This window comes from Rutidosis leptorrhynchoides, chromosome 4 (assembly GCF_046630445.1).
Source record: "Rutidosis leptorrhynchoides isolate AG116_Rl617_1_P2 chromosome 4, CSIRO_AGI_Rlap_v1, whole genome shotgun sequence".
NCBI classification, from domain to species: Eukaryota; Viridiplantae; Streptophyta; class Magnoliopsida; order Asterales; family Asteraceae; genus Rutidosis; species Rutidosis leptorrhynchoides.
Genome location: NC_092336.1, coordinates 186,329,837 through 186,343,815, shown reverse-complemented (window position 1 = coordinate 186,343,815; position 13,979 = coordinate 186,329,837). Strand labels below are relative to the sequence as shown.

The following is a 13,979-nucleotide window of genomic DNA, read 5'->3' as shown; positions in this document are numbered from 1 at the left end:
GGCAATCACTACAGGAGGCACTAGGAACTCGTTTGGATATGAGTACCGCATATCATCCGCAGACCGATGGGCAGAGTGAAAGAACAATTCAGACTCTTGAAGATATGCTCAGGGCATGTGTGATCGATTTTGGAAACGGATGGGATAAGTATCTACCGTTAGCAGAATTCTCGTATAATAATAGTTATCATGCGAGCATTGGAGCTGCACCATTCGAAGCATTGTATGGAAGGAAGTGTAGATCTCCTATCTGTTGGACTGAAGTAGGAGATCGGCATTTAACTGGTCCCGAGATCATACACGAAACGACCGAGAAGATAGTGCAAATCAAGGAGAGATTGAAAACAGCCCGTAGTCGCCAAAAGAGCTACGCCGATGTTCGAAGGAAACCATTAGAGTTTCAGGTCGGGGACATGGTTATGCTAAAGGTGTCACCTTGGAAAGGTATGATACGTTTCGGCAAAAGGGGTAAATTGAACCCAAGATATGTAGGTCCGTTCAAGATTATCGAACGCATTGGACCGGTAGCTTATCGACTCGAGTTACCGCAACAACTCGCCGGAGTACATAATACCTTTCACGTCTCAAACCTTAAGAAGTGTCTTGCAAAGGAAGACCTTACCATTCCTCTTGAAGAAATCCATGTCGACGAGAAACTACAATTCGTCGAAGAACCAATCGAAATCATGGACCGTGAAGTTAAACAGCTCAAACAGAGCAATATACCGATTGTTAAGGTTCGTTGGAATGCTAGAAGAGGTCCCGAGTTTACTTGGGAACGAGAGGATCAGATGAAGCAAAAGTATCCACACTTGTTTCTCGATGACGCAAAATAGGTACAATTTTAAAATTTCGGGACGAAATTTATTTAACGGGGAGGTAATGTAACGACCCGCATTTTTTCGATCATTCTATACTTATAAGATTAATATTTACATAAATTAAACCTTGCCAACATGATAAGCAATCCAAATTGTCGAGATTTATATTTCCGAAAAGAGTTTTACACAACGTTTGACCGTCTAGTTTGACCGATGATATCACGAACTATACAATATATGATAATTATACGTTTGTGTATATAAATGTATATATACATATTTAACATGATTAATAAATGTTTTAATATCTCATTTTGTATTAATAACAACAAGTTATATGTGTATTTTGAAACTACTAACTTAAGTTTTCAAAACGATAACTATACGTAACGTTATTTGACATAAATACTTAAGACTTATAATGTTTATACATATATCGTATAAGTAATGTATTTAATCACTTTTAAGAACTTAAATACATAAAATCATATAAGTGTATTCACAAAAGATAGCTATATTTGAATCCTCATTCCATTTTTCACAAAATTTCTATACGTATACCTAGAGTATTTGTACTCGTATCATACCAAGCTTCTATACGTATTTACTAATAGTAAATACACATCAAATCACCACCTAACCCACCCTTGTTACTGCCCTTAGAGCAAGGTAATTGGATTTTGGATGCATGCATGAATTATTACACAAAAATACAACATGTGAACTTGTCCATCATCATCATCATTCACGTTTTTATGGTGTATATATACATGATCATTTTGCTTCATTTACTACTTCAATTTCCTAGCTAAAACACACACTCTTTCTTACTCTCTAGACTCCATAACAACCCAGCAAAATTCCATAAAGATCTAGCTTCAAAAACCATACTAAAACACCATAAGAAAACCATACAAAAACACTTCAAGAAAACCCTCCAAGAACACCAACTTACTTCCAATCTTTCATCCACTTCTATCACCCTTTTGATTCTAGCTTCTTACTTCTCTTTTACAGCAACTTCATCCAAGGAACTTGAGGTAGAATATATGTTCATAACCTTATTCGATTCATATATATATAGCTATCTTATTTTGTGGTACAAAAGTTTAACAACAAGAACATAGTTTGAATGTTTTCAAACTTGTTTGCAAACTAAATAGATCCTTCTAACTTAACTTTTAAAATACTTCAAGACCTGTAATATAACTTATGTATATGCTAATTTAACAAGGTAAAACTTGGTTTTTCAAAGTATAAGTATTTTTAGAAAAATGGTCATTAAATGATTTTGTTGTAACGAAAATGATTAACTTCATAAGTTTCACTAAAGTTTGACCTATGCCGTGTGATTTTGAATACAAACTAAGGTATTTACAGTTCATAGTCTTAAAGAGGGACTCGATCCAAGGAGATGGCAAGTTGAATCAACGAAAACGGACTTGTAACGAAGAAACTATGACCGAAACAAAATTGGTTATCCAAGGCTTAAATGACTTCGGGATTCATTGGAAAAATTTACATAAAATCACATACTTCTAAGATAACATGATATTTTATATATATGTACTTACAATTCAATTTTATATGGTTCAGGATCACCCGTAAACAACACGAGAAGATTAATCATAAGATCCCATGATTGTACGCAACACGTCATTTGACAACACCGGTACCATGGGTCAAGATTAATCTCGACCAATACATATACGATGGGGTTTTATTGATTTCGTTGGGGGTTTTATTTATTTCATTGCGGGTATATTAAACATCTAAAAATGAACCATTAAAATTGAATTGCTAACCTCGGACAGCTAACTTCGGACTAAGGAAATATTCAAAGTATTAAAAGTATAACAAGTATATATTTATAACGTTTGTTTAAAAATGAAAACATATTGATATATTATATATGAATAGGTTCGTGATATCAACCGGAAGACCGAGTCAAATTATTTATATCATCAAGACAAGAGTGAGTATATAGTCCCACTTTTAAACTCTAGATATTTCGGGATGAGAATACATGTATTTTATGTTTTACAATATGGACACAAGTAACTGAAAAATATGTTCTACGTTGAGTTGTACCACTGGCATACTTCCCTGTAGCTTGGTAACTAATATTTACAGCGGTATTGTAAACGCGAATCCTGTTGATAGATCTATCGGGCCTGACAACCCCAACCGGACTGGACGACCAGTATTCAACGGTTGCACAGTACTTCGTTTTGTGACTACACTTGGTACGGTGTAGTAAGATTTCATATTAAAGGGAATATGCGACGTGAAAATGTTAAGTATGGTTACCAAGTGCTCAACCACTTAGAATACTTTTATTAAACTGTTTATATACGAAATCTTGTGGTCTATATATATATATTGCTGCCGGCATTAAACCTATATCTCACCAACTTTATGTTGACCTTTTTAAACATGTATATTCTCAGGAGATTTCTAAAGCTTCCGCTGCATCATGTTGGATCTAACCAGGATCTTGCGTACGCATGTTTGTGTCAAAAATAAAACTGCATATCCGAGATGTTGTACTGTAAAATATGCTAGAAACCGTGTTGTTGTCATCATTTGTAAAGTTTGTAAGTCGAAGATTATCGCTAAACGTTAATCTTCTTTTTATTGTCTTAAGTTTGTAACAAAAATAATGGTTATGGTTTGTAATGTATAATATATGCAGTTTTCTTTCAAAAATGTCTCATATAGAGGTCAATACCTCGCAATGAAATCATACGTTATCTAACGCGTTCTTATGGTTAAGGACGGGTTATGACAGTAAATTTTATAATTATAATTATAATTATAATTATAATTTTAATTTTAAGTTTAATAATAATAAAGTATATTCGAGGGTATTTTTAATTCGGGTTTCAAACCGTTTTAAAATAAGGAAATATTGGGTATTGTTCGGGGTATTGTTCTTGAATCCAAGACCAACCATACAGTCATCTATCATCATTACGTCTACGCAATTTGCCTACAATATTGAATCGCAATATTGAACTGTGAGTTATAGTCTCCCCTTTTAAATACTTTAAATATTTTTGGGCTGAGAATAAATGCAATTTATTTTAAACGCAATAAGACACAAGTACATACAAAATTCTACACTGAGTTAAACCGAAAATCCCTTAGCTTTGGTAACTAGTAGCTGCCAGTACATAGGATATGGACTGGTGGGCGCGAATAATTGTATATGGATCCATAGGGCTTGACATCCCCGTCCGAGCTAGAGCGCTAGCCTTTTAACGGACGTATGTTATTTGAGTTTAAGACACGTTGGTTTGCGCGTATTAAAACGAATGGGGTAATTATCACTATAGCGTTAAGTTTAGTTACCAGGGTGCTCTGTTACGTAGAATCTATTGATAAACTTTTGATGAAATCTTGTGGTCTATCTTTATATATGTTTATGACTCGAGCAATTAAACCTATAACTCACCAACATCCGTGTTGACTTTTTAGCATGTTTTATTCTCAGGTCCTTAGAATGCTTCCGCTGTGATGTGCTTGTTGCCTGCATGGAGTCTCTCATGCTTTGTACAAAGTTTATTGCATTCAAAATAAAACTGCGTTGTGTAATAAATAATTGGACTGTGATGTCAACCTGTAAATTAAAGACTTATGTATTTTGGGGTTTTTCTTATACCTAAGTACTCGCCCACATGTTTATAACTTTCTATGTTTAGAAAGTCACTTATTTTAATGAATGCAATATTTTATCAAAACGTATCATATAGAGGTCAAAACCTCACTGTGGAATCAATGATTAACGTGCCGCGTCAATAGCGATTTTGACGGGTCGTTACACAACTGCTCTGCCTTGCTCTTCTGATTTATTTTTTAACTTAAACTCATTTAATACATATTCTGATTTCATTATTTTATTCAAACCATTCGATCATACTAAACACCGTTTTCACATAAATTGAAACTGAATTGGATTTTTAGATTGGTAAATAACTCAGAACCGATTCATTTGAGGTGTTTGATATAACAGCAATTGAAATAATCTAAAATAAAAGTAACAGTAGCTGTATAAATTTTGATATGAACTCACACATTGAATTCAATCCTTTAATCGTTTTTAGATATTAGTTTCAATATAAAAAGAGTTGAAAATCACACCTAGAAGCTATATGACTCGTCAATTGATTCAAAGGTTTTAAAACAGATTCAAATTTCACTAAGAACTAAACCTTTGACTTTCTGATTTGAAACTTTGACTCGGAAATTAACACTCAATTTAAAGAATTGAAACTTGAATTTTTACGGAAAGTTCATTCATAAAATTTCAATCGTAACTGTATTTTTACAATTTAACAATTCATTAGCATTTGAGCTAAAGCTTATCACAGTTATGTACGCTATAAACCCCGACATCAAATTCGAATTTTTAAGAAGTTTTAGCTCACAATTACAACATGAAATAGGTTGCAAATCTCACTCAGAAACTTTCTGGATTGTTATTTTAATTTAAAACATCACACTGATTACGAATTTCATAATAAACAAAAAGTTTGACTTTTTAATTTTAATGCTTGACTCCAAAATTTGAGTTTAATAAAAGGAATTGAAGCTTGAAAACTTACAGACAGCTTGAACAAGAGATTCACAACATGATTGCATTATTACATTTTGAATTTTCAATCGAAATCAAGGTGTTGCAGAAGTTGAGTTTAAAACAAGGTATCGTGATGTGTTCTTCCTAATTTTCATTTAATTCTCCTGTTTTTCTTCGTATTGTATTAGAAAAGTTTTATATAGATGTTGAGTGATATTATCACATCTAAATTCGTTCAATAATTGATTGTTTTGTAGCTTAATAGCCTCGACAAGAAAATCAATCAGAAACAGGAACGTAAAATAAAAATAAAAAAAAATAATACAAATATAGATGGGTAACTGAATTTGTTTGGTTATGGGATTAAAAAAATTTGTTTGTACTAATTATCAGATAGAAACAAACACTCATACAGTTTGATTGTTGAAGTATAGCAGATTCGATTGCCCTTTTCTTTGATTTATAATTAATATTAATAATTATATAAATAATTATCATTATAATAATAATAATAATAATAATAATAATAATAATAATAATAATAATACTTTTAACATTATTTGTAAAATTAATAATATTAATATAAAAATAATACTAGTAACATTAATAATACTGATAAAAGTAATAAAAATTATGATAATGATAATTCTAAATAAAGTAATAAATTATTTGTAACAATTTTAATAATAATCATAATAATATTAAAACTATAACTTTTCTACTATTTATGATAAATATATATATATATATATATATATATATATATATATATATATATATATATATATATATATATATATATATATATATATATATATATATATATATATATATATATATATATATATATATATATATTAATTTTGTATCATATAACAATATAACAATATACTGATATTAATATTAATGTTAATATTAATATTAATAATAATAATATAACAATACTTATAATAATATTTATTTTTGATATCATTATTTTACTAAACATAACCTTAAAATTATAAACATAGAAATGATAATAATATTAATAATAATATCACTAATAGTAATAATTATATTAATAACAGTATTACTGATATTAATAATAATAAATAATGATAGTAATAATAATAATTATGATAGTAATAATATGAAAATTATGACTTTTAATAGTAAAGGTAATAATAATATTTACATGTAATAATTAGGATGTAATTATTGTATTTTTATCTTATAAATTTTTAATATATAAGTATTACATGTTATTGATTATATATTATCTAATATTTATATATGTTATGTAATAACCTATTTTGAGTATTAAATACTTATATATATATATATATATATATATATATATATATATATATATATATATATATATATATATATATATATATATATATATATATATATATAGATTTATCATATATATATTTATGTATATATTTATTTTAATAGTCACTTAATCATTCTATTTATTATTTTACATTTCTAATTGATTAAAGTTTATTCAAAATTTTATACACTTTATTTATATATATATATATATATATATATATATATATATATATATATATATATATATATATATATTACATATTTATTTACACACAACGGTTCGTGAATCGTCGGGCATTGCCAAAGGTTAACTGAATTCATTTAAATAGTTCAAAAATTTTGAGACTCGGTTTAATAGACCTTGCTTATCGTGTTGAAATCATACAAAGATTAAGTTTCAATTTGGTCAGAAATTTCCGGGTCGTCACAAAGGAAAGTTTCTTGGTCATATAATAACTGAGCGCGGGATACGTGCAAACCCAAAGAAAATAGAGGCAATCGAGAATATGCCGTCACCAAGAAATAAAAAAGAAGTACAAAGTTTAACGGCTAAGTTGGCAGCATTAACGAGGTTCTTATCAAAATTCGCAGAGCGATCACTCCCCTTTTTCGGGACATTGAAGAATTGCTTAAAGAAAACGGATTTCAAGTGGACAGAGGAAGCAGAAGTGGCATTTCAAGAAATGAAAAGTTGCTGAAATAGCTGCCAACAATGACTGCGCCGATTGCGGGAGAAACGTTGATACTATACTTAGCAGCATCGAAGGAAGCAATAAGTTCAGTATTAATAGCAGACAGAGGACAGGTACGAACTATAAAATTAAAAATAGCTAATTTTCAATCAATAGGCATTTAAAGTTATATAATTATGCTGTGCGAACAAGTACAAATGCCTGTATATTTTGTTAGCAGCTTTGACAGGAAGCGAATTAAACTATCCTGCAATCGAAAAATTGGTTTATGCACTCGTGCATACGGCTAGACGCTTACGAAGGTATTTCCAAGCGCACCCAATAAGAGTCCTAACAGATCAGCCGATAAAGTAGGTACGACAAACAACAATTTGTCGTCAAACAAATATAAAATTGCTTGATAAATCCTAGCAAATTTACATTCGCTGATACTTGTTGAGCAGGTGCTATATAAACCATAAAATTCTGGTCGCATGGCCAAATGGGCTATTGAATTGGGAGAGCATGAAATAAGCTTCTCACCACGAAGTGCGGTAAAAGGGAAAGTCCTAGCAGATTATCTAGCTGAAACAGTCGGAGATATCGAAGTCTCGCATGAATCAAAAGAAATACCACCTCCGCCCGAACAGCTGTGGGAAATGCACACAGACGGGGCTTGTGGCCCAGAAGGCGCAGGGGAAGGAGTAGTCATAAAAAGTCCAGAAGGAGAGGAATATACCTTCGCAATGCGATTCAGCTTCCCTGTCACAAATAATGAAGCTGAATATGAAGCATTGTTATCTGGGATGCGGGTAGCAAAATATCTGGAGGTTAAAGAACTGTCAGTATATGTTGATTCGCAGTTAGTTGCAAACCAATTTAACGAAATATTCGAGGCACACAATGAATCAATGCAAAAATACTTAAAGCTTGTGCAAGAGCTAGCAGTTGACTTCGATTTATTCCAGATAACTCAGGTTTCGAGGACGCTGAATAAAAAGGCGGATGCGCTAAGTAAGTTAGCCGCATTAACATTCAGTCATTTTAAGAAAGAAATTTGGGTTGAGGAAGTTAAAGTAAAATCTATTGAAGAAGACAGTGTTTCGGCTGCAGTTGAAGAAGAGGAGCAGAGTTAGATGACATCAATAATAGAATTTCTAACCAAAGGTACATTGCTGACAGATTCAAGTGAAGCAAGAAAGATTAAGATGAAAGCACCAATGTATCTATTAGACAAAGGAATTCTATATAGAAAGTCTTTTCTGGGACCTCATTTGTGGTGCCTTAATCCAACTCAAGCAGAGTCAATCATACGGGAAGTACACGAGGGAATGTGCAGCTCGGATATTACTGGGCGTCAATGTACAGAGATGCCGCAGGGGTAATACGCAAGTGTCAATCGTGTAAACTTCATGCACCGGTAAGCAAGGCTCCGCGACATCCTATGATACCGGTCGCGTCTCCATGGCCGTTCTGCAAATGGGCAATCGACATAGTGGGGCCATTCCCCGCAGGACTAGGGGGTGTAAAATTTCTGGTAGTGGCCATTGATTATTTCACGAAATGGGTAGAGGCCAAACCACTAAAAACAATTTCGGGCAAGCAAATTCAAAATTTTGTGTGGGAAAACATCGTCTGTCAGTTTGGAATACCAAATGAAATAGTAAGCGACAATGGTACGCAGTTCGAAGGTAATCCATTTAGTGACTGGTGCCAAGAATTGAATATAAAAAAACATTTACATCAGTCGCACACCCTCAGGCGAATGTTCAGTGTGAGGTTACGAATAGGGATATTGTTTTAGGAATCAAAGCAAGGCTGGGATTGTGTCGAAGGGGTTGGATAGACGAACTGCCTAACATTTTGTGGGCACACTGCACAACTCCAAAGGGCACAGCTAATGAAACACCTTTTAGTTTGGTGTACGGGTCCGAGGCTGTAATACCCGCTGAAATAAATATGCCAACTATGCGCATAGCTTCCTTCGATGAAAGTAGCAACAGCGAAGAACTGCGTGAAAATCTATACTTAGTTGAAGAACGCAGAGAAATGGCGGCCATAAAAGAAGCAATCAACAAACAAAGAATCGCAAGCTACTATAATAAGCGCGCACAACCATTATCTTTCCAATTGGATGACTTGGTGTGGCGAAAAAATGAAGCAAGCAGGGCAGAGGATACGGGTAAGCTTGGACCTAAATGGGAAGGACCTTACAAGGTTACTGGCATAAGCGATACAGGGGCGTATCGTCTAGCAAGTTTGGATGGAAGAGCAATAAAGCGCACCTGGCATGCGCAGACACTGAAACAGTGCTACATATGAAAAATTGTAGAGGGACTGATCACCTCAAATAACTTTTAAAGTTTTTATCATGTGAATTTTTATTTTCCATTGTAAACATGACAGCTAAGTGCTGGTCAAAAGATATGTTTGAAATAAATTGAATTATGCAATTTAAGCCAATAACTTGTGCATTTTTTTTTTTTTTTACATTTGTTGATTGCATGCCCCTTAAGCTGCACATGGATACACTCCGAGTCTCAAGTGGCATAGTTTAATTTGGTTACTAATACTATTTTTAATGGTGACAGTAGTAAAACATTGGTTTGTTTCAAACGCTTGTACACCGCGCAAGACGAAGACTTGCACAGTCTAGACTATAAAATACAAGTTTGGTTTACTTGTTTAAATAACCCGGACATTGGCGTGGCCGGAAGACTCTTGAGTATAGACATTGGTTTGTCTATAGTACGGGTAATTTGCATTGGATTGTATACGCGTACATACTTATAAATTTTTTTTATAAAACTCTTGAGTATAAACTTATAAGCATTGGTTTGCTTACTTTTGCGTACAACATTGGATTGTTGGTGTAAGAATAAAAAGATCATGAAACGATTGAAGCGTCGCTCCCGTCATGAAGTCATGGCATTTATTCTACATAAGAGTTATTGAATGCATAATATTGTAAAAAAATCATTATAACCGCCATAGTGATTTCGTAAAAACACAATAAATGCGCCTTAACCAAAAATGTTGTCGAAATTATATTCAATCAAAAGCTAACATATTACAGTTGGAGAATATAAAGTCAACCGCTTAGCATAAAAGCGGGACATATACCAAAATTTGACCTAATATATGCCAATATAAGCTATAAGCTAAAAAAAAAAAAAAAAGGGAAGGGGGGGGGGGACGTTTGCCCTACACTAAGGAGAGTATGCCATCCTCGCCCGCAGCGATCAGACGCATACTCCGCTGTAAATAGAAAAAGAAAAATATAATATAGGGATGCGAAACCTCCGAGACTGCAATGCCCATCCCTCGCTGGCAAATAACAAGCCACCAAAGATGGTTGAAAGTATCCACCCAAGGTAGCTTAACAAACTCAGTCGAGTTTGTCAGAAATTATCTCCTGTGCGGAGATGGTGGGATCGTTAACAAGAAATTGAAGACGGGGGATTGAGATTTGTTGGAGTTGGGAACAAGCTTCATCACATTTTTCTTTGGCTCTATCAACAAGCAACTCAGCAATATTGGAGGGAATCACGGGGGGTACTCACATCTCCCGACAAATGACATTCCAGAATAGGGTCCGCTCATAGGCGCGGGCAGCAAACATCGCTGCGCCAAAATGCTGCTCGACCGCTTTGCAGTCGAGTGCGTGTTGAACTATTTTCGGAATGCCCTGATGAAGAATGTCATATTGTGCTTTTATAACACTGTTTTTGGCACCCCAGGATTCCTGCGCTGAAATCCAGTCGCTAAAACTCTCATTCAAAAACACAACATGGCCTTCTGCCTCTTTAAGTTTTGTAGAGAGAGCCGGAATCTAGGACTCCATGAACGCCTTTTCCGCCATATGATGATCTTCCTCCTTTTGCCTCTTGAACATCATCACATTGATTCGCTCTTCAGCTTGCTTGTGCGCAGTTACTGCAACTGCAAGCTGAGCAGTGAGTTTGGCATTTTCTTGCTGCAAAGAAGTCTCTGTGGATGACGGCTGTGGTGGATGAGCAAGCGCAGTAGATTTAAGCTGCAAATGGTTGAGGTCCTTGGCAAAGTTGAACAATGTAGATTGTGTGTCTATATACAGTTCCTCGGTAGGAGAAAGTGTAGAAAGCTTCTGAATCAATTGCTGGGGGGAGCATGATTGTAGGAAAGAAAACTGTTGGGAAAATGCTGGTAGAGAAACCTTCAGGAGTTCATCGATATTTGGAATCAGTAGAGACAAATCTTCTGGGTTTAGACACACGCGCTTTGAAGGATGAACTGCACCGCTTGGACCTGCAAAAGCAATAACCATGGTGTATAAAAATCTTAACATCAAAATTCAACTGAAAGGTCGTCAGATGAAATTCATACCTTCGTCGTGTAACCTTTTTTGGTTACCTAACCCTCTTGAACAGGGAGTCTGGTACAATGAAGGTAGTGAATCTGAACGACTAGCTGGTGAACTTGACTGGTTACCAGAATCGATGGCTGGATTCGGTGTGTAAGATTTCAACTTCATCTACAAAGACAATAATCAAAACAACAAATTAGTGAAAAATAAAATTTGTAACTAGGGTTAAATCATGCATAGCGTAAGAGTATGAGATATACCTTTTTTGAGTTTTTGGCAGAGAAGATGAAAAAGGAAGACTGATTTAAAAAGGAAAAAGATTGTGAGATGCGAAAAAGCCAAAAGGCTATTTATAGAGAAAATATGGGAGTCAAAAGGTAATGCGGGTATAATGATAGCCGTACACATGTATCAATCTCAAGTTAAGCACCTTGTTAAGAGGTCCGGTACACGTTAGCATTAACAGGCGGTTGCATAATTACAATCATTACCTTTTCGGTAAACAGTGACAGTTGTCATCTCGGGTGCAGGAATTGCAGCCGAAAAGACAGTTTGGTGACTGCATGCATACATTGCATTTAATGCTAATACAGTATCCGATTACGCATATATATTTAAATAACCTCACAATCTGTCCGGTTACATTTGAAATCCAACTAGGATTTATATTTGCACTATTAAGCATGCTAATCTAATTTAAAGGTGTCGTTAAGGTTCATTATGTATACATTTTTTTTCTTACTAGTTCGATGTCATACACTATATTTCATTGTATATAACATCGAACTGGGGGGACTTAATGATACGTATATCCGCAACATTGTGCGGATGCGCATCCGAAGCCCTAAAACCGCACACAAAGGCATATGTCACGGGTATAGTCGCACCTTGTGCGCCTATACCATCTGATGCGAGTTTCATATACTTGCATAAGGATCCAATACATTCTAGAAGAATGTACGGTATAATCAATTCGGATTCTTTTCCTTAAATAACGAAAGTTAGTTGGGACAAGATCACATTTAATTAGGGAAGAGATTCTACCGAAACCCTAATAGATATCCATTCACTTACTCATACGTAAACCACAGCATACAAATCTCCATCGTACGAATAAAGCTTCTTACGATCTTAAAGACTTTCAGGTATGTCTCGAACTATAAAACCTTCATGTCTTTGGGCCACTCAACCTCGTATGCTAGGTTGTTGGTGGACTTTCAAATCGGCCACCCTGTCGGAATCGAAACGATGCCGATATGGGTTATCCACGACTAAGTGTCGGAGGTTCGAATATTGTTAGTCCTTAAACCCCTTTATGCACTCAAGCGTAGGTTCACCTTGACCCCGTGAAAATATGCTTGATCAAATAATAATAATAATAATAATAAGTAATAAGTAAACTATCTCACAGAAGTAGCCCTAAAAAAATGCACAAGTCCAGGTTTAAACCCGCGACGTCTCGCTAACCCGATAACATCCTTAACCATATTTATTATTATCATTATTTCACATATCATTAATGAATCAATCACCATCATTTCCTAATCTTAACCATCATCATTATCTAACACTCATTACTTAATCATCATCTTTATCTAATCTATCTTGCCATCATCATCGATCACATACATCATCCATATATCAAGTTTCATGTAATATCAACATCATCTCGTTCATAAACCTACATCGTCATCAATCTCATCATGATCATAATCATTATCAATATTATTTTAATATTATTATCATCATCTTTATTATTATCTTTATTTAACCTCATCACCGAATCACTCTCATCATCAAATATCATCATCATTAACTTATACCATTATCATCATTTTCTAACATCAAATCATCACCATCATAGATTAAGTGAAATGTTTGATTCATGCTTGTGGATCGATAGAAATACTGGAACCAGGATTTCGAACAGCAGCCCAGTTACATTTGTTATTGAACTGGCCCAACAAGTATATTCATAGCTGCCTAATAACAGTTTTCACTAGCCCACTTAGATATATATATATATATATATATATATATATATATATATATATATATATATATATATATATATATATATATATATATATATATATATATATATATATACTTTCTCCATACTTAAGGCCCAACAGTCAAGAACTGGCCCAATTGTGCAAAAAAAAAAAGAGTCCAGTAATCTAACATTTTGAGACGTTTGTATAAAAAAAAACTTTTGATCTATTTGCACGTGGGATGGAGGA

At 33.9% G+C, this 13,979-nt stretch overlaps 1 protein-coding gene across 1 annotated transcript; it reads left to right on the top strand.

The window, feature by feature from the left end:
- The first annotated feature begins 7,885 nt into the window (after nt 1-7,885).
- LOC139841284 (uncharacterized) lies at nt 7,886-8,776 on the top strand. Its single transcript, XM_071831510.1, has 2 exons — nt 7,886-8,405; nt 8,574-8,776. The coding sequence occupies exons 1-2, from the start codon at nt 7,886-7,888 to the stop codon at nt 8,774-8,776; spliced, it is 723 nt and encodes a 240-aa protein (XP_071687611.1).
- The last annotated feature ends 5,203 nt before the right edge of the window (nt 8,777-13,979 follow it).

Excerpts from the sequence above, each read along its gene's own strand:
- LOC139841284 (XM_071831510.1), top strand. The coding sequence starts at position 7,886 with ATGGCCAAATGGGCTATTGAATTGGGAGAGCATGAAATAAGCTTCTCA. Across the intron at positions 8,406-8,573 it reads TAAAAAGGCGGATGCGCTAA|ATTCAAGTGAAGCAAGAAAG; the intron begins GTAAGTTAGCCG and ends CATTGCTGACAG.